At 38.3% G+C, this 21,316-nt stretch overlaps 4 protein-coding genes across 5 annotated transcripts in view; 3 read left to right on the top strand and 1 right to left on the bottom strand.

Annotated features, from left to right (window-relative positions):
- Positions 1-10,810, bottom strand: part of LOC6561036 — a 52,053-nt gene extending 41,243 nt beyond the window's left edge. Inside the window, exon 1 of the mRNA XM_032735057.1 lies at positions 10,509-10,810. The gene's annotated coding sequence lies outside the window, so the exon portion shown is untranslated. The remainder of the gene's footprint in view (positions 1-10,508) is intronic.
- LOC6571943 (odorant receptor 59a) lies at positions 1,447-17,501 on the top strand. Its single transcript, XM_043215488.1, has 5 exons — positions 1,447-1,654; positions 13,798-13,824; positions 14,681-14,703; positions 16,264-17,018; positions 17,087-17,501. Exons 1-5 carry the CDS (start codon positions 1,447-1,449, stop codon positions 17,499-17,501), a joined length of 1,428 nt encoding a protein of 475 aa, XP_043071423.1.
- Positions 17,502-17,833: 332 nt separating this feature from the next.
- Positions 17,834-19,029, top strand: LOC6561266 (odorant receptor 59a). Its single transcript, XM_001986164.2, has 2 exons — positions 17,834-18,546; positions 18,615-19,029. The coding sequence occupies exons 1-2, from the start codon at positions 17,834-17,836 to the stop codon at positions 19,027-19,029; spliced, it is 1,128 nt and encodes a 375-aa protein (XP_001986200.2).
- Positions 19,030-19,330: 301 nt separating this feature from the next.
- LOC6561224 (odorant receptor 59a) lies at positions 19,331-20,633 on the top strand. 2 transcript variants are annotated; one of them, XM_043215820.1, is made up of 3 exons: positions 19,364-20,076; positions 20,145-20,199; positions 20,294-20,432. In XM_043215820.1, exons 1-3 carry the CDS (start codon positions 19,364-19,366, stop codon positions 20,390-20,392), a joined length of 867 nt encoding a protein of 288 aa, XP_043071755.1. In that variant the 3' UTR covers positions 20,393-20,432. The 2 variants fall into 2 exon arrangements, with proteins under 2 accessions (XP_001986199.1, XP_043071755.1); XM_001986163.2 differs by having other exon boundaries at positions 19,331-20,076; positions 20,145-20,633.
- Positions 20,634-21,316: the final 683 nt, after the last annotated feature.

Genomic DNA, 21,316 nt, shown 5'->3' with positions numbered 1-21,316 from the left:
AACACTGCGACAAACATGCTCATACAAGCTCCGCACGAGAGTGTGTCTCTGTGTGTGTGTGTGTGTGTCTATTTATATGTGTGTGTGTGTGTGTGGATGTGTGTGTGTGTGCTTTATGGCCACTAACGCTAGTAACAAAAATCGCATAAAACGCACGCAAATTGCACAAATGATGTGCCGCTTGGGCAATACTCAAAATTTATATTTCGAGCGCGAGCAGTTCGAGTTGATTTTCATACTTGTGTGTGTATTTTTTTCACAGTTTTAAACAATTTTTATTCTGTATAATAATATATAAACAAAACAAAACAAAACTGAAAGTTCGCCGCACGTGCGAGCAAGTACAACTTTATAGTTTAAAGGTGTTTTAAAGTGCTGATCTACATAAATATAAGTGAGTGTGCTCGTCGTGTCGAGGTTGCCTGACTCAAAGATACCCTAGAGTCTGTATAAATAAAATACAGTAAGTATTACTTACTTAACTTAATCTCGATGAAGTCTCAAAAGCGTATCAGCGATCAGATGAGGACCACATTCATTTTGTGAAAGATATCAAGCAAAAGATCAGATGAATACTGTATTAGCCAATTTTTATTTATTAATTGCTCAAGCCAAGCAAAATCCGAACTTGAATTTATTTTCCTTTCATATTTAATAGTTCTGGCCACAACGCTGATTTATATTTATATTAAATGTGCTGAGTATGGAAAACATTTCTTACTTAAAGCAAAATTTTGATTAATCGGAATTAGCTGCAAGCCATAAATTCGAAATATTGCTTTTAATTTTGTACGGAGTGAGTGCGGGGGAAAGGGAGAGAGGCACAGACAGAGAGTCTGAGATATGGATGGAGAGGTCCCACTTAATCAAGCTTTTGATGTTAGAAAATGTGTAATATTGGCATATATATATTCTATATGTAAAATATGGGTTTAACTTAGCTTTCATTTGATTGCTAGGTGATTACGAGAAATGCGTATGAGTCTGGGTATTTATGGATACATATTTGTTTGCCTGATTATTCGTGCGTCATTTGTATTCCCTTAGTTTGGCATTTGGATGAAGCTTGTGAGCAACGTGAAATGCATATTTAATATGCTCGCAAAAGTTCAAAGCCAGCCTTATGCATCAATCATTATACAACTGTTGAAAGTAAAGTATGCGGAAAATTGCTGAAAAATTGTTGTGCAAAACAGACTCGTCATATGTAGATGAATTTATATATATATATATAAAAAAATTATCTGGTTTATTCTGATGGAGGGCCTGATAAGAGAGAAAAAAAAATAAACAATTGATTCAACGCGCACAATTCACTTAAGAGGAGCGTGTCGAGACTGAGATATTGTTTCTACATAATTGCTTTTGTTTAGTACCGAGAAAACCGAAATAGCATACTTTTGGGCGTCTTGTGCTCTGTTCTCCTGTTACAGGCGCACGCATGTAATGGAATTCGGTGAAAATGGATTTGGATTTATACAGAGCTCACCGGTACGGCACGGCACGAGTACGGGAACAGGCATGGGCACAGGGATAAGAAGCAAAGTGATGCTGGTGCTGATGCTGATGATGTGTGCGAAGTTGTACGTGACGCCAGCGAAGCCGAGCGCCAAATGGCAGATTATGTCGCCAGGCATTAAATCACTGGGTGCAGGTAAAATATGCGATGCTTAAGCAAAATCAATTCTATTTATACGTGAGCGCATAAATTGCGAGCACACAACAACAAGCAAACGGGAGTCTGGCACCAGCAACTGGCGACTGGAGACTGGAGACTGGCGACTGGCGACTGGCAAGCGCAAAAGTGCCACATGCTAAACGCGCAATGGCAATAAAATAGAGCAGTTTCCCAAATCAGAACCATTGCCTAAGCCAAAGGTAAGCTGTTTATTTCAACTGATATTTACTACGGGCATTAGTAAGCAGCGGCAGCCAGCCAACCAGCCAACCAGCCAACCAACGCGCCAATACAAGCAAACTCTGCACCCCTTTCTCCACATGCTCCCCCTGGCTACACACACACACACGTGTACTTCTCTACTCCAGCTATTGCCTAAATTTGCGGGCGTTGCGTGGGCAACGGCCAATTCTGCGGCATGGCCCGCTAAATGGCACGTGTCGATGTTCATTAGTTGTAAGTGCGACATATATACATTCAATTATTCAGCTCAAAGGCATAGCCCAAGGGCTTTGGCTTTGGCTTCGACTTCGTCTTCGGCTTTGACTTAAAATAAACAACTGTGGGCTGTTATGCTGTGCACCTGTTTCTTGCCTCATCAACATCAAGAACAGCAACATATAATTGCCCCATCTGTGCTTTTACATAATAACCCGCATTAACAACATATGCTATTTCTGGGAATACTTAAAATCATAAATTGTAACCCACGTACCAAAGATAACCGAACGCATAATGGCTTTAAATTAAGTGTAGGAAGACAATAAACAGTTGCATGCCAAATTGTGGAAACCATTAAGGCAATTTTTTCTTCTCTTGTGCTATTTGTATGACCGTTGTTGTACAGCGATAAAACTATAAGCGGCGACGTTTTAATGTAAGCTGCTTTTCTTAGGGCAATGAGGATACAGTATTAAGGGAAAAAGCTATCTTTTTATCCTATCGTTCTGTTACATTTTTTATTTCGCAAAATTTGCTGCTATTTATTCAGCTTTTGTGGCTTAATTCCCAAATTAATACAAGAAAAGCAAATGCAAGGTGCTGCAATACTTTCAAAGTATTATTGTTTTAGGCAAAATACTCGAATTAATGTTTTAAATAGGCCTTTTCATAAATATTTTATCTACGTAATTGTGGAATATATATTTTTTGTGGTACACCACCGCAATAATTAATTCAATTTTGATTTGAAAATGTCAAAACAAATATATAGATAAGTGTAGAGCGAGAGAGAGAGAGAGAGAGAAAGAGAGAGAAAGAGAGAGAAAGAGGCCGAAAAACCACAACCGCTGGTTATTTATTATGCGCATAATTTTCATAAAATGTAAGCTTCAATTTTGTAGCGCTGTCAAAGCATTTTGCGGTTGCTGTCAAATGCAATATCCTAATGTCTCATTATGACTAAAGGACGGATGCAGAGGCGAGGCCACTAACCACCATGAATGTGACTAAAGCCTTCAATTTGCATGATGTTCTTGTAGTATGCACAGATGATGATATTAAATGGAATTTAAAGCGACAAGCTGCCGATGCTGGTGCAAATATTATTATATCTTTCAACAAATTATTTCTTATATTTTTAATATAGTTTTTAGGATTGACTAAGTTGTCAGACATTTTCTGAGGCTATAAATCTATGCCAGACAACGAAAATACATGCAGCCAGCTACATAACTCATACGCCATGATAGCTTGGCTGTAGTTTTTGTGAATTGCAACGTTAGTTTGTCAAATGTTTTCAAGTTGCTGAAAAAAAAATAAAAACAAAACTCTTAATGGTAAAAGCGTGTAGTCATAAATGACAACAGCGAGGGCAGAAAAGTTTACAGAAGCCAGTCAAATGGAATTTGACTTAATTTATGGCACCCGGCGTGCCTCAATAACAAGAGCTAATATAAAACATGACGTCGCACTTTATTGACCAGACCAGATACGCTTATTCGTCTGCCAAATCCTTCTAAGCCAAAACCAAGAATCCGGCATTCATCAGGCAAGCGGGCTGCCATTTTATATTTAAGGCCAATCCGCAATATGCAAAATGGCCGCCGGTCTCCTTGAATGCGTGTGTGTATGTGTGCGTGTGTGTGTGAATGTATGTGTGTATACGTATGTGTTTATGCGATGAAAATAAAACTAAATAGCGCGCGTAAACACAAACAAAGTCTCAACTGGAACTATTAAGTAAATTATCGGCAAACAATACAAAGGACTACAAGAAGTCCAAGAAACACACACAAACATATGTACACAAACTTGACTGTGTGTGGACTTGTTGGTGGATGTGTGTGATTTTGCGATGACGCCAGCATTTTTGGACTTGACTGCAACATGAAATTTTAAAGCACACACAGCTTATATCACCAAAGTTAAACGCTCATCAATAACACTTCCCCTCGCTTACGAATACATATTCAGTGGTCTGGCGTGATTTATGACATTGCTGTTTAGAGTTTGACGAGCTTTTATGTGTTTGTGTGTGTGTGTGTGTGTGTGTGTGTGTGTGTGCTTTTGTCATGTCTTAATAATAAAATCCAATTGGTTAATTGGTTTTTATTCGTGGGGAATTCGTTAAATTCTACCGCAGGACTGTTTTGATGTCAATCTTAAACCGCGAAGCCTAAAAGTATGCAGCATACATTTTAATTTCCTCAATTTCCTGCTCACGTCAATCAATGCTCGCGACAGGGGAGAATCAAGCCTTGAACATGAAACACGCCTGCTGTGTTTTAAGCGTTCCAGCGAGTGGATTTGAGAGTGTGTGTAAGTTCACGTGTGTGTACGAGTACGAGTGGATATACAAAATTGAATATTCATAAGCGCTCTAGCGAGCATGTCACCTTGCGATACTGTCAAACGCAACCGACCCATCGACATACAAATATGCAGTACATTAACTGGCAGCCGATGGGATAAGAGTTGATGCTATATACTCATGACAGTCCACGGGGGTTTTGGCCATTAGGTTTTACTTTTATTGCTGGTCATGTCGTAAATTAACACAAGCTGCAGCAAAATGTTGAGCCATCAGGCCGAAATTCTGGCGACAATAAGCACACATAAAATAAACAGTGCTGCTCGTCGTCGTCGTCGTCGACAACAGACGCATTATTCTGAAAGGCAAACATTAAATAATATAACAACACTGGCAATGAGAGCCGCACAATGGACATGCACGTGTATGATGTGCACACACACACACACACACACACAAGAAATGACTGAGCAGCAATCATATCGTGTGGGTCACAGAGGGTAAGCGAAGGGGAACGGGGTCGTAACTGCTTCATTGCCACCGCGCCAAACTCTGCTCAGAGTTTTTTGTTTTTTTTTTTTTTGGCCTGAGGGCCCCTATTGTCAGCACAGGACTACAGCACCACCGCCTCAGTAAAACACGCACGAGTTGTCAGTTAGTCGAGCGTCGGTGGAACGGTCGCGTCACGTTTATTGTCGGCCTTTGTGCTGGCACAATACAATAGAATGCAAACCATACGTTTACACACACACACAATATGTAAAAGTTTGAGATGTTGCCGTCTGTGGTCTCAACCTTGACACTTGACGGCCAAGGCTTTAAAGGCATAAGGGATAAATTACACGCTTCGAAAGCAGCACCAGATCACAGTTTAGCAGTCGAGCCAGACAAAGCTGCAGTTTCTGGTCCGTTTGGTAAGCCGAAAACTTGGGTGCTCAAACAGACAACTGTCGCCGTACCTCACTCTTGCAAAGATACATTCTGAAAAATAATCACTGCTGGTATTTACAAACTAGATCTGTAATCAAAATTACCCTGAAAAGCAGAAAATGTGTTTGAAGTTCAAGAAGGTTTCGATTGCGAATAATCATTCACTGTAAAATTGTATAAGACACTATTGTGGTATCGATTAATATTTGTGTTTAATAATTATGAATTTAATCTAATTTAGCAATAATTTATCCTTAAGTTGTAAGAAGCTATGACTTCAGTTCTAGATATGCACATGAGGTGAGCTGTCCTTGGCGCTAAAGTCTAGCGATCTTTAAATGCTTATGGGCACTTGTTTTTTCCAAGTGTACCGGCGGAAACCCTTGCATCAAAACTTGGGAACGACACTTGGACAAACAAGTTGCGGTCCGTAGTGCAGAGCAACCGTAACAATTTACTTTATCGTTGTCATTTGAGTGGAGGGAGCAATGAAACTAGTTGGCCCTTTGTTTTCATAAGTCTGAGGGAAACTGTTGCTTTCTCCTTGATGTTCAATCAAGGTGCGACCATAAAAGCACTGCGCCATAAATAAACTCAACTGAACCCAAATCACCTGCGCCAAGAACGAAATCAACGTAATCAGAGAGAAAGACGCAAAAAAAAAATCATTTCAAACAGACAAAAAAAAAAAGAGAGAAAAAACAGCAGCAATAACGACATTTATCTGAAAAACTTCAAAAGGCCGTCGGCAAGATTGAATAGACGTCCAAATCAACGCGATGACAGTTTAATTTCAGTAAAAAGGACAAATTCCTGGAATCAATGTTTCCCTTTTCGGCCTCTGCTTTCAAATGCTAAAAGCGTATTTTGATTTTTATATGAAATGTTATTTTGAAATATATTACCCAACCAATTTTGGTTTACTCAACTACGGATGACTTCCTGTTGGCACTCTCGTAATAAAAAAAAGGGTTTCAATTAATATTGTGGATACAGAGTAAATTACAGTCGAGAATTCCCACATTTCGAAGTTCTTAAGGCTGTCAACGATTGTAAATCAATGAATGAATGAATTACAAATTAACTACTTTAATCAAAATATCCCCAGAATATGGATGCCATATGAAACTTAAAAATTAAGAAAAATTAAAAAAAAAAAATACAGTAAGTGCAACAAAAATACAATTGAAAATTTGATGATTTAATCTACTTTGATGTGCTTAGACGTATTGAAAACCAGGGCAAAAGTCAAAGTATATAAGATGGATAACTCCTGGCGGATGGCTGTCAATCATTTTGGGCATTAAGCTCGTTAAGACTGTTTAATAATAGATATGTTCGTCAAGCCACAATCAAGCAAGTTAATTAATGATTAACACGCAGCACTCATAACTAATTGACTGTGAAGGACACCCACATATATCCACCCACAAACAAAATATATACTTATATATATATAAATATATATTTATGGGGTTATAGCGTGTTGTGCATTGTGCGTGTGCCTTAAACTGAGCGTTTAGTGGGTGTTTGTAATATATTGAAGGGTGTGTGCTTAACTTGGTGACAAAATAACTAAATCGTTTAGTAATCGTGGGGGCGTGACCAGTTGGCCAAATGGCTGACCTCCACTTATCGCTGTGACTCTATTTAACTGAAATTTCGATTTTTAATTGGTCGCTGTGGGATCTAGGCGAACTGGAGTAGCAGCGTCAATTAGATTGATTGCCTTGCGGCATCGTTTCCAATTCAGGTAATCATTCTAGCCCAAATGAGCCATGAACAGTTGTTAATTAATTGCATTTGCAAAGTATAATCAGTGTGTTCCTAACACGCCATGTTTTATTTGTATTTAATTAAAAAGCGTAAATACAATACGAAGAACTATACAAACACGAGGCGCATAAGCCTGCTATTTATTTGATGGCTGTTGTTCTGTAATCTGCACAGAAGTTGCGCTTAAATTATTATTCCAACAATTGCATGGTGGATGGTGGATGGTGGGTGGTGACTCGGGCCAAGTTTCCACTCGCATCCTTAATTAGTGTGCATTAAGTTAATTGCGAAACACTTGTGAAGAATTGAATGGAATTCAACATTTGCCTACACTCCATATGGATGCACCGATTTAACCCAGTTTTAATTACATTTGCTTATGTAAGCAATTTGAGGCGCTTACATAAAACAATAATTAAATTAAGCGACCACACGGCGTATACATAATTCTGTTTGGCGATTAGGTAGTTATGAAATAATTATGCAAATTTTCTCTCACCTCACCCTGACACCGAACAAAAACCAAACATAAAGCAAAATCAACAACAACTTTGCCAACTTGACAGCCCAGCTGAGAACCAGTTAAATAATCGCAATAGCCCCAGGAGTCTGCACTGTGTGTGTTGCCAACTAAAACAACTTTTTTTTCTGAAATGGCCGGGCAAATTGAAGCATATTAAAGCATATCCAAATGCCAAAAGCTGAGCACTGGCCAGCACTGGCTCTGCATAAAACTTTCATTTTCTTGGCATACAATAAATAACAACGAAATTCTAAGAGCAAAACAAGTGCCAAGTGGGAGCCACTACAGTTCCGGCATTTTCTTGTTAGCTTCTTCGAAGCTGTTTGTTGTTGTTCCCAATGCTGTTTGACGGGGGGCAAGGTGGCAAGCATTGTTCGGAAAGGCGGCAATTGCGTTGCAAATGCATTTGAATAGGTCGACTAGAAAGTGCAGTCATTTGCATAAATTTGACTAAATTAGCATGCAAACAGCAGAAGCGCACTTTTAACTCATTAGCTGGTTGCAGTTGCCCTAGTTGTATGTAAATTACTGTGTGTGTTGGGTGGAAGGGGTGCACAAATGAGACTCGTGATTAAGCATAGGTGCCGCATCGTTCACAGTCAAATTCACATTCGCATTTGTGCGTGCAACAAAACGCTCGCAGTTAAAAGCATAATCAGAATCAGCGGCGGATGCAATTAAGTCGAATGAAGCGTATAATTATTTATTCTGTGAGAATGTTCGTTTTAACTTATGAGCATACTTATGTATACACACACACACACACATAAACACACACACCCACACTAACGCACAATCGCACTCTTATTAAACACACAGTTAGACAAATCCCCTTAATGGCATTAAATATGTCCATTTCCGGTTTCCTTGTTGCCTGGTCGCTAATTTTTCTTTTGCAGCCCAGCAAAGCATGATAGTCCTGAACGAAAGCGATGGGAGCGGTGGAGTGGAGCGGGAGGGAGCTGGGAGGAGAGAGCGACGACTGATGAAAGAAATTTGCGAAATTAATTAGGCGTTAATTGTAATTTTGAGCAAACAAAAAGAGTTTAATTAATTTACCTAACAACGGCGGAGAATGCGTAGCCAAAAAATGTGGGCAAAAGTTTGAAAAACGCACTCAACGGCAGCCAAATACAATTTCACACTTCGTCTGGCGCCCATTGTGGCCCCCCAGAGCCTCAGCCACCAATGCATACATATAAGCCCCTAGACAGAGCCCAACTTTAACCGGAGGCATGGGGCCAATGCCTCTCTCGTATGAGGCATTTTTCTTTTCTGTTTCTATTGCCTGCTGCGTCTAGGACTCTGACTCTCCCACTCCGTCTGCCCCTGAGTCTGTCTCCGACTGTTAAGATCTGACTTTAATGCTTTCGCTTTTGCTTTCGCTGACTTTCTGGCTGTGTTTTCTGGACGCCTTTCTGCGTCTGGCCCTGTTAATTAATTGACTTGGCACGCTCGAGCTGTGTGCCCAGATCTGTCTTGCCTGCTTCTTGAAAATTAACTCTCTGCGGTCTCATTTTTTCTGGCCGTGGCATTTTCCTTTATACTTTCGGGGGTGGCATAAAGTGCAACTGGCAATTGGCAAACGCAATTGTGCTCTTTGAGCATCACTTTAGAAGTGTATCCGAAAAATTACGTGACGTATAATGGAATTTACTTCGACCCAAAAGCATTCATACCAACAAAAAACACACACCCAGACGGATGTATGCAAATTATTTGCAATTTATATACACTTTAAGTGAACACTTTAAAAAGCAGCCCAAACAGATGGAATTTGAATAAATAAATCTAGCCAAAGATAGCAATATATCAATATTTATACATATATGCATAAATTAATCCCATAGTTACATCTTTAATGCTTATATCTCTACTTTAAAATAAAATTGCTTTAAAAGCATCAACCAAAAAAGAACGTTGACAATTTTCCACATTTCAGAATTTAGTTAAGAAATTTAAAACGTAAACTAAATTTGACCAATTGTACAATATTCAGTTTAATACAAAATATATGTGTGAACATATTTTTCTTAGCTTGGCAGAGCATTTATAATAACAATTTACAATTCCTGTAAGAATGTATATAGTTGAGGGTAATGCTGTAATCTTATTTAGAATGTCCTGCATATTCTTAAAGTTTCTTCGAATTATATTAGGTTTATGCCACATGCTGCAGCTTATGCGCTCTCAATTAAATTGAACCAAAACATGTCTACCCTATAAAAACCACTATTGAGATGCTGTTGCTGGGGGCGTGAAATGGGGGCGGCTGGCCGTGGCAACGTGCAGCAGCAACGGCCACAAAAAGAGAGAACAACAACAGCGCACTTACACGCTACGTTAAAGCTGTGCAGCTCAGTGAGTTGGGTTGAATGGGGTTAAGCTCAACTGCCATTCGCAGGATATTATTTTATTATGAGTTCTTTGGCTCCACACGCTGATCCTTGTTCAATTGAATTGGCATCAGCGGATGCATAATAATTGCATTACTCATACGATCCTGCATGTCGAATGTCTGCATTTATGGGACTCTACACAAAAAAAAAAAAACAAAAACATCGATTCACTTTTAGCTGCAAATTCCACTTGCTGACACTGTTTGCGTATGTAAATTGTTCAATCAACAGTGAAGAGCTTAACAAAGTTAAAGTGCCACATATGTTTACTTATCTGATTTTTTGCGTTTTTTTTTCTAATTTAAAGTATTTATTTGATGTGATTGATTCTGCGTGTTGCTTTAATCGTCAAATATTTTATGGAACTTAAAAGAGACTTAAGGCTCTTAAAGCTGAGCTTCTTAAATTTTTGAAACAGATATAAACTGTTATCAAAACACAGTAACTTACCTCTGCCGCAGTTGTTTAAAACCCCATTAAATTATTTATTTCTCAGATTGACATAAAACTATAATACAACTATTTTTATGCTCGATCTTTAGGCATTGTCATCGCCATTTATATTTCACACATGTTTTATATTTTATTCATTTATTTTTTTGTAAATATTCACTTATTTATTTTGAATCATTCACTTGTGCACTCAGGTTTGATTTTCAAATCTCGCGCCTTTGTTGCTCGTCGGTCTGTGAGGGTCTGAGCCTCTGGCCCACTGTGAGTTGAACGCTGGACTCCCGATGGCTGGCTCGAGTATCACACAACCACGACGCGACGCGTTCCAAAACGTACTGCGAATCGTTGGTTAAAATCCATGTCTGAGATTCGTTCGCGGCAAAAGCCGTGCACGGAAATTCACCACGGCAAACACGAGCCTGAACGAGGAGACGCTCGGCTTCACCATGTGGGTCTGTGGAGCAGCAGCCGATGCCTGAATGGGCTAAAAGTGAAAGCACGGACTGTTTTTATTGAGGCAGGTTAGTGTGTTCGTCAGATTGTGACATCTCTCTCTCTCTCTCTTCCTCTCTCTCACTCTCTCTCTCGCTTGATATTTGTCCTGCGATGTTTTTGATTAAACTGGAAGTGCGATGTTATTGGCCACTGATAAGAAGTTAATGGCTTACAAGTAAACTGTTGCGTGCATTGGCATGGCGGTGGCTTTAATAATTATATATCTTTTTTTTAAATATAATACAAAAAATTCCATAATATTTATGTTATTGCATGAAGAATAATACTGCAATTAAATTGTAAAAAATATGTTTGGATTGACAGGCACATTCCAAAAAATCCACTTGGAAACCGATCCAAATTTCTTTTTCTGCCATAACTTTATAAAAACTGATACAATTTTCGAAAGCAATACATTATTGACAATCGATTGGCATCTAGATTAATGTTCCATTTAAATTTTAAAACATAATTGTGGGTTAAAATACTTTTTAAAGCTCAAACTGAACCGAATACCAGCAAAAATAAATTTTTTAACATGGTTTGGACTCTGAAATTAACTACTTGAAATCAAAATCATTCTGTGATGCCGACTAAGAATAATATTCGATGTTCTCGCTCTGCTTCCAAGGCATGCGCAGATTTTTGGGAGCCAACAGGCACAGCTGTTGAGCAATGTTCGGCGTGGTGAATAGTGATCCCACTGATAAGAACTGATAAGAATGCATTTCAGTTGCACACAGCGTCAACAGCAAATCGCTGCAATAACAATGCCACAAGTTCAGCTCGCATTGCAAGTGGAATAATTAAAGCATGATATAATCAGCCTGGATGTCACAATCGAGTTAAGTGTTGCAGCTGGCAATTTGTAACAGGGGATGCAGCTCTCTAAGAAGGTTGGAGTGGGGGGTGACTGGGGTCGAGGGGACTTGTAAACTACTAAACGAGCTTCGTTACAGACACAATTAATGAGCAGCGTTGCACAATTAGGGAACTACCTCAATTATACAGTCAGCTGCAGTCGGCATCGGCAGAAGCTGCCACGCTGCGCGACTCTTGTCCCACAATTTGCAGAGTTTTTGTCATCTTTGTTGCTGGTGTTGTTTTTATACCCTGAACCCATCCAAAATGGATAAAAATGGTTCCGTACCAGGCAAGCAGGAAGCATCTCCGACCCACTTTATAGTCCGTGTAGATCCAACAACCGCGAGGCGTAGCAGGATAATCAAAGCTTTATAAAGAGAAATTTGTCTGCAAAACTATAAAAATATAATATATTTAAAATCTGGATTCAGGGTATCGCGTAGTCGTCAAGCTCACTCGACTACGGCGTTCTTACTTGTTGTAGTTGATGGCGGTGGCTGAATTTATAATAGCAAATTTTGTGGCGGCTGTGACAGTTTTATTTTTTTTTGGGTGCTGTTTAGACACAAGGCCAGGCAAGAACAGGGGCGGCCCTTTAATTATGATAATTACATTGTTGTCGCGCTCATTTTGCTGTGGCAGCTGCTGCGCTTTCCACCGTTGGCCATTCATACTGCAGCACGCTCCCACGTTCCTTGCAGCCGCTCAACCATAAAATGTGCCTTGCATAATTTTCTTCATCATTGCAGCCTATAAAATGTATCACTTAGAACATATTTTTTGAATTAAGCTTAGGAAACAAATAATAATAGAGCAATTTATAATTTAAATAAATTAAGATACCTCTTTAATGTTCCAATCTTTTCACTTAGCTAAAATATGTGGGCTGTGTTAGTTTTTGCATTATGATCGTTTTTTTTAAAGCTAATTATAGCAGTATTTTAAAGACAATTTGGTACCAGAGGACAGCGTAAAGCATCGCGAGTAATTTGATTCTGAATTGAATTGTGCAGCATTTAAGGCCAGCGTGATGCATACCCAAAAAATAATCGAAAATGCAACGGCACACAAATTAAAAGCTCGTTCAGGGAATCGGAAAATGCGAATTGTGAAATTGGTGTAGCTTATTGATTGTTGCAGCTGGCAAGTTGCCATTGTGTTATGTACGCAAGAATTGATGGGTCTGCCCGCAAATTCGCAACATGTTTTTGGTCAACACAACGCACTTGTTATGGAAGTGTGTGAATGTGTGTGTGTTGTATGGAACATGCTAATTGCATGAACAATCAACGCCATTTCGATGAAACCAACTGCATAGTTCAACTTTTAAATTCAACCATGAAGTTATTAAAAGCGTCATAACTGTTTTGGCCGTTTCGATTTATTATTAGCAAAGTCAAAATGAATGCAGAATCGACAATATATGAAAATTCATTTGTGTAGCTCGTTTTTACGCAACGCACTGCAAAATGTGACACGCAACCAAACCGCTGACAATGAAAACAGGTCAGCTGTATTAATTATCAAAAACATTTCTTGTCATTTTGTAACATTTCAACCTGCAATTATGCCACATCATTCTGTCTGTCATTCACATATGCACTTTGTGCTACAAATGTTTTGCAATATGGTAGGATTACAGCCTTTTTGTAATTTACGCTTGAAATAAAGTGCTTAATTAACTTTCTAAAATGAAAGCATGTCAGTCAAAAGTAATTGTATTTGTTCTAAAACTCGTCTGCATACTTAACTTTATTCAAAACGATTCACATCGTCTTCTGCTTCAAGTTGTTGATCACACAATCGATATCGATCGATATCGATATTACATGTTAAGTGCATAGTTGCATGTTACGTTACAGATGTTATGTTACAGTCTTATACTAGTCGCGTACTACAAAAGTAAATCATTAATAAGTCTTATCAGGCATTATCTCAAACACAAAGAAAACACATAAACACACTCAACTTCCTTGAAGCCAGTACAATTTCAATTCGTAGACATTAATCATGACAGATGAATGCTATTCGACATTAAGTATCCTCTTATTTTATGTTTTTGCCTTGGGTGTTCTACAGAAGTGGCAAACCGATTTCTGCAACGGCAAGTAAAGAGAATAATTTAAACGTATTAAGAAGGCAACAGCGTCCTGAATCAAGTTTATTAACGAATCCAATTAGATACATTTTATTCATTCGAAGCCGTTACACTCTGTATGTTAATTGTCATTATTATAATTGATGTGACCACGCGAACGCGTACCTATAATTATTTAATTTATAGAGGCAATTTAAAAGCTATTTGAAAATAAGTATTTAATAATCGACACGCCACTGAATCGCTCAATCAGCAGCAAAACGTCGGACAAGAACAAACCAATTGTTATTATTCATTATTCAAGAGTTTCATTAACGAACAGTCTGAAAACCACTTGAAGGTATCTACAGGAAGATAAACGAATCCAAGTCAACTTCGTATATAGTATTGCACATTAATGACTGAAAGAGATAAGTTTTAAGAGCAGACCAATACTAAAGCAGTGGCTGGTGGAATGCTGTTCATCCATGTTAATAGATTCTTTCTATTTTCAAGATTGCCTTCTCATCGTTCACCATCATAATACAAATGCGAAAACCATTTTTTTTCATTGCGCAAAAAAAAATATATAATTTAAAATGCAGACAATCATTTAAGCTCACGCAGCAGTTATGCAGTTGCCCTTTTCCCTATGCTATAAAAAATAAAATCCTTAGTAACTTCCAGTTTTATTGTCGGGTCGTTATCAAAACTTGCTGGTCACAGCGATGACATACAAAATCTTATTGTATATATGTCAATACTCAATAATGCATCACGTTCAAAAATGCAGCTTCAGTGCTCTCTTTGATTTGTAAGTTGGGAAAGCGTTTTCATCAAATGCAGAAGCTTTTAATATGAGAAAAACGAGAATTGAAAGCTGCGCAAAAGGAATATCTGGGCCAGCTTAAGATTGCTTAATAATAAATGAGGATACAAAATGATTCCCTCTTGTTAAATTTGAAATTTAAATTGTTTAAACGAATTTACTAAATCACCCATTAAGATACAAATTCTCTCATGACACACATATATGCTCTCAATATATTTTTACAGCTTAGGGAAACGCTGCTGCTCTTGTTGGATAAGTTTAATCTGCAATATAATAATAATAACATTTTAATACATAAATAAAACCAAAGCACTTTAAAGGAATGGGTTTGGTGGTCTAAAATTTGCTTTCGTATTTCAATTAATTTTTATCGATCATATCAAATTGTGAATTTTCAACTATCCAAATTATGATAAAGTTAATTTAAAAAATAACAACTTTGTTTGCAGAGAGTTCTCATGACAACATGCTTGAAAACTTCCATAAGTGAATCGCTTTGTGTCTTTAAGTTTAAATTGTCATCAATATTTTCGAATTATTCTAATAAATCAAACCGATTTTAACGAGTATATGCGTCACCTAATGGCCATGGCAATTAAAATGCAGTTAAGTTCACAAATGAATTTTTCATAGTACATTATTAAGTACGAGTGGTCAATTTTAAAGGGTTGAGTACATAAATTGCGTTGCAAACGGCAATTATTTTGCAATTGGATTCAGCTATTTCAGAACCTTGTATTAAGTGGAGACATTTTAGGACAGCTTAATCGAAGCAATTCGAATCAAAAAATGAACATTACTGCCGAGTTGGCGTTTCTTCTTTATATGCTCGCACTCCTACATATCCTGTTTCCTATTTTTTATTTTGCCTATTACAGTGAAAACTTTTACATTGATCATGTTGCAATATCACATCGGCGAGTAATGCTGATCAAGAATATACTTTATCAAGGTCTGCAAGGGCATGCAATGCCTAAGATAGACATAATTACTTGGATTAAACTATGCGTTAAAAATGTTTATTTCATCAGTATATAAACTACAAAATTCAAAACCTATTTGTGCCTTTAGAGCCACAGGTCAGGCCAACTCGAAATGTAATTCAGGTTTTAAATTATTAATTTTTATAAAAGCATCTGATTATGCCCCAATTAAAAACGCTCGACTTGGAGATACCATAGATTTGAATACATACGTTTAAGTGTTATGTTTATCTATTAGTAGCAGTTCGCAAAACAAGAAACCCTGACTGTGATTAGCATGTCCTTTTAATACTGATCAGAGACGATTTTACATAATAGAATAGGAGAAGTTGCCCCTTGTATATTACATATATTTGTGTCGATTCATTAAATCCCATAATATCTTTTTATGGGTAGAATAATTTATGGGACCACGCCAGCCCTTTTTATAATTACGTAATTACATTAGCAATTAAAGAAACCTTCATAGAATGAATATAAAGTGCTGCGACCACAGGTCAGCTCAATCAGAATAATTCGAATCAGAGCACCGACAACTACACCATGGAAGTCAACAGCTTGAGTTTATTCAGGAGTCACTGGATCGTCTGGAAAATACTTGGAATAAACTCTAAGGACATAAACTGGAAAAGACTCTACTCCGCTTATAAAGTCATTTTGTATCTTCTTTCAACAATTTGGTACCCGATACACCTCGGAATTTGTCTTTTCCGCAACTCTAATCTCACGGACGATATCCGAAACTTGACAATATTTCTTATCTGTTTGTCTTGTTCGGTGAAGTTCGTAATATACGCTTATAACTTTAACAAAATACACCGAATTGAAGAAATTATACATCAACTGGATTCCCGAGTTACAGGAACGGCACAGAAAAACATCCACAATCAACTGGCAACTCAGCTTCGGAATATTGTATATGTCTTCATTGTCATCTATCTGCCAATTGGAGTTGCTGCCGAATTGGCATTCCTCTTTCAGGAAGAACGTGCTCTTATGTATCCTGCCTGGTTTCCTTTTGATTGGAAAAAATCAAATCGAAACTATTACTTATCGCATTTGTATCAAATTATTGGGCTTTCTTATCAGCTGCTTCAAAATTATGTAAACGATAGTTTCCCCGCCGCTGTATTGTGTCTGATGTCATCTCATATTAAGATGCTTTACGAACGCTTTGCGGAAGTTGGATTCGATGACGCTGAGGACCCTGAGGATCAACTGGAGGCGTGCATTACAGATCACAAGCGTCTGCTAGAGTGGGTAACATATCAAGCAAAATCTATTGTCCCAAATGTTCAAATGTTCTCCCTTCTATGGATTGCAGGCTATTCCAGACAGTTGAGACCTTTATTTCAGTTCCCACGCTTATTCAATTTGCTGTGACTGCAGTGAATGTGTGTATAAGCGTAGCGGGAGTGTTATTTCTGTTTAACGATCCCATGATGAAGGCATATTATTTCTTCTGTGCAGCCGCTATTATCTTAGAGATATTTCCCATCTGCTATTATGGCACAGATATTCAGATTTGCTTTGGGAACTTACACTATGCAGCCTTCAGATGCAATTGGATAAAACAGAACCGGAGTTTCAAGAAGAAGCTGATGTTGTTTGTGGAGCGCTCACTGAAGGGGAGCACACCGATGGCTGGTGGAATGCTGCGAATCCACATTGACACGTTTTTCTCCACTCTCAAGTTTGCTTACTCAATGTTCACTATCTTGATTCAGATGCGCAAGTAACTGCCTTAGTCGATTGCATCTCAATACAAATATACAAATACAAATAATGAATTATGCAGTCGTTTTAAATAAACATTTAATACTGATCAGAAACGATTTTACATAATGGAATAAGAGAAGTCGCCTTTTGTATGTTACATACATTTGTATCGATTCAGTATACTATAATATTTTATTCTGGGTATAATAATTGATGGGACCACGCAAGCCCTTTTTATAATTATGTAATTACATTAGCAATTAAAGAAACCTTCATAGAATGAATATAAAGTGCTGCCACCACAGGTCAGCTCAATCAGAATAATTCGAATCAGAGCACCGACAACTACACCATGGAAGTCAACAGCTTGAGTTTATTCAGGAGTCACTGGATCGTCTGGAAAATACTTGGAATAAACCCTAAGGACATAAGCTGGAAAAGACTCTACTCCACTTATAAAGTCATTTTGCATCTTGTTGTCACAGTTTGGTACCCGGTGCACCTCGGAATTTGTCTTTTCCGCAACTCTAATCTCACGGACGATATCCGAAACTTGACAATATTTCTTACCTGTTTGGCTTGTTCGGTAAAGTTCGTTATATACGCTTATAACTTTAATAAAATCCACCGAATCGAAGAAATTATACAACAACTGGATTCCCGAGTTATAGGAACGGCACAGAGAAACATCCACAATCAACTGGCAACTCAGCTACGGAATATTGTATATGTCTTCATTGGCATCTACCTCCCAATTGGAGTTGCTGCCGAATTGTCATTCCTCTTTCAGGAAGAACGTGCTCTTATGTATCCTGCCTGGTTTCCTTTTGATTGGAAAAAATCAAATCGAAACTATTACTTATCGCATATGTATCAAATTATTGGAATTTCTTATCTGCTGCTTCAAAATTTTGTGAACGATTGTTTCCCCGCCGCTGTATTGTGTCTGATGTCATCTCATATTAAGATGCTTTACGAACGCTTTGCGGAAGTTGGATTCGATGACGCTGAGGACCCTGAGGATCAACTGGAGGCGTGCATTACAGATCACAAGCGTCTGCTAGAGTGGGTAACATATCAAACAAAATCTATTGTCCCAAATATTCAAATGTTCTCCCTTCTATGGATTGCAGGCTATTCCAGACTGTTGAGACCTTTATTTCAGTTTCCATGCTTATTCAATTTGCTGTGACTGGCGTGAATGTGTGTATTAGCGTAGCGGGAGTGATATTTTTGTTTAACGATCCTATGACAAAGGCATATTATTTCTTCTATGCGGCCGGTATTATCCTAGAGTTATTTCCCATCTGCTATTATGGCACAGATATTCAGATTTGCTTTGGGAACTTACACTATGCAGCCTTCAGATGCAATTGGATAAAACAGAATCGGAGTTTCAAGAAGAAGCTGATGTTGTTTGTGGAGCGCTCACTGAAGGGGAGCACACCGATGGCTGGTGGAATGCTGCGAATCCACATTGACACGTTTTTCTCCACTCTCAAGTTTGCTTACTCAATGTTCACTATCTTGATTCAGATGCGCAAGTAACTGCCTTAGTCGATTGCATCTCAATACAAATACACAAATACAAATAATTAATTGTGCAGTCGTTTTAAATAAACATTTAATACTGATCAGAAACGATTTTACATAATGGAATAAGAGAAGTCGCCTTTTGTATGTTACATACATTTGTATCGATTCAGTATACCCTATAATATTTTATTATGGGTATAATAATTGATGGGACCACGCAAACGCTTTTTATAAATATGTAATTACATTAGCAATTAAAGAAACCTTCATAGAATGAATATAAAGTGCTGCCACCACAGGTAAGCTCAATCAGAATAATTCGAATCAGAGCACCGACAACTACACCATGGAAGTCAACAGCTTGAGTTTATTCAGGAGTCACTGGATCGTCTGGAAAATACTTGGAATAAACCCTAAGGACATAAGCTGGAAAAGACTCTACTCCACTTATAAAGTCATTTTGCATCTTGTTGTCACAGTTTGGTACCCGGTGCACATCGGAATTTGTCTTTTCCGCAACTCTAATCTCACGGACAATATCCGAAACTTGACAATTTTTCTTACCTGTTTGGCTTGTACGACAAAGTTCATTATATACGCTTATAACTTTAACAAAATCCATCGAATCGAAAAAATTGTACAACAACTGGATTCCCGAGTTACAGGAACGGCACAGAGAAACATCCACAATCAAATGGCAACTCAGCTACGGAATATTGTATATATCTTCATTGGCATCTACCTGCCAATTGGAGTTGCTGCCGAATTGGCATTTCTCTTTCAGGAAGAACGTGCTCTTATGTATCCTGCCTGGTTTCCTTTTGATTGGAAAAAATCAAATCGAAACTACTTTTTATCGCATTTGTATCAAATTATTGGAATTTCTTATCTGCTGCTTCAAAATTATGTGAACGATTGTTTCCCCGCCGCTGTATTGTGTCTGATGTCATCTCATATTAAGATGCTTTACGAACGCTTTGAGCAAGTTGGATTTGATGATGCTGAGGACCCTGAGGATCAACTGGAGGCGTGCATTACAGATCACAAGCGTCTGCTAGAGTGGGTAACATATCAAACAAAATCTATTGTCCCAAATGTTCAAATGTTCTCTCTTCTATGCATTGCAGGCTATTCCAGATAAATGAGTCCCTTATGTCACTTCCCATGCTTATTCAATTCGCTGTGAGTGGCGTGAATTTGTGTATTAGCGTAGCGGGAGCGTTACTTTTCTTTAACGATCCTATGACAAAGGCATATTATTTCTTATATGCGTTAGGTATTATGCTGGAGCTATTTCCCATCTGCTACTATGGCACATACATTGGAATTTGCTTTGGGAATCTTCACTATGCGGCCTTCAGATGCAATTGGATAACACAGAACCGGAGTTTCAAGAGGAACCTGATGTTGTTTGTGGAGCGCTCACTGAAGTGGAGCGCACCGATGGCAGGTGGAATGCTGCGAATGCATGTGGACACGTTTTTCTCCACTGTCAAGTTGGCTTACTCAATGTTCACCCTCTTGATTCAGATGCGCAAGTAATTGCCTTAGTCGATTGCATTACTGCGCTGTAGCTGAATGCACATCAATACAAATACACAAATACAAATAATAAACTGTCTGCTGGGTCTTCACTTGTTTAACTCTCAACAATGGCGCAGCGGAAACCTCTTAGCGTTCAGCAGATTAGCATTAACTTGGTGTTTCCGTTGCGCCGGAAGTTAGTGAGCCGGACACAGAAGATAGATTTGATATGTAAGCAGTATGATTTGCAAGCAAAGTTTGCTAATGCACATACTGCTGTTTAACTGCTGCAACAAACAGCTATTTGGGGGTAAGGGAAATGTAAATTTCAAAATGGGCAACTGATGTTGTCTATTTTTTGATGCTTTTCCATTTTTTATGCTGTTGCTGCTCGTCTATTTATTTATTTGCACAGAGATAAGACATTAAAAGACTTTCTGGGCTTTGGCAACGGCCTAATGCGCTTAAGTCCGACACTAAGTCATGTTGAATCTGTAAAGCCAACATTGTAACATTGTAAAAAAAAAAGACGAGCAGACCAGGCGCTGCTTGATCTAAAGTGAAATAGCAAAACCCAGAGCAAAAAGGGCCAACTAGCCAGCTACCAATTTATGGCCAAGGGTCAGCGCAAGCAGGGTGAACTGGGGCCAAAATCGATTTGTTGAGCGGCTGACGTAGAAGCAGACACAGGCAGGCAGGCAGTCTCTAAGTTGATTTAAATTTATAGCAGCCCAGCGAGAAACACATTCACATATCGCGCCCGAAACTAGAACTA

This window comes from Drosophila grimshawi, unplaced genomic scaffold (genome assembly GCF_018153295.1).
Source record: "Drosophila grimshawi isolate 15287-2541.00 unplaced genomic scaffold, ASM1815329v1 contig_1367, whole genome shotgun sequence".
NCBI classification, from domain to species: domain Eukaryota; kingdom Metazoa; phylum Arthropoda; class Insecta; order Diptera; family Drosophilidae; genus Drosophila; species Drosophila grimshawi.
The sequence above is the reverse complement of the archived record's forward strand: the minus strand, read 5'-3'. Positions and strand labels throughout refer to the sequence as shown.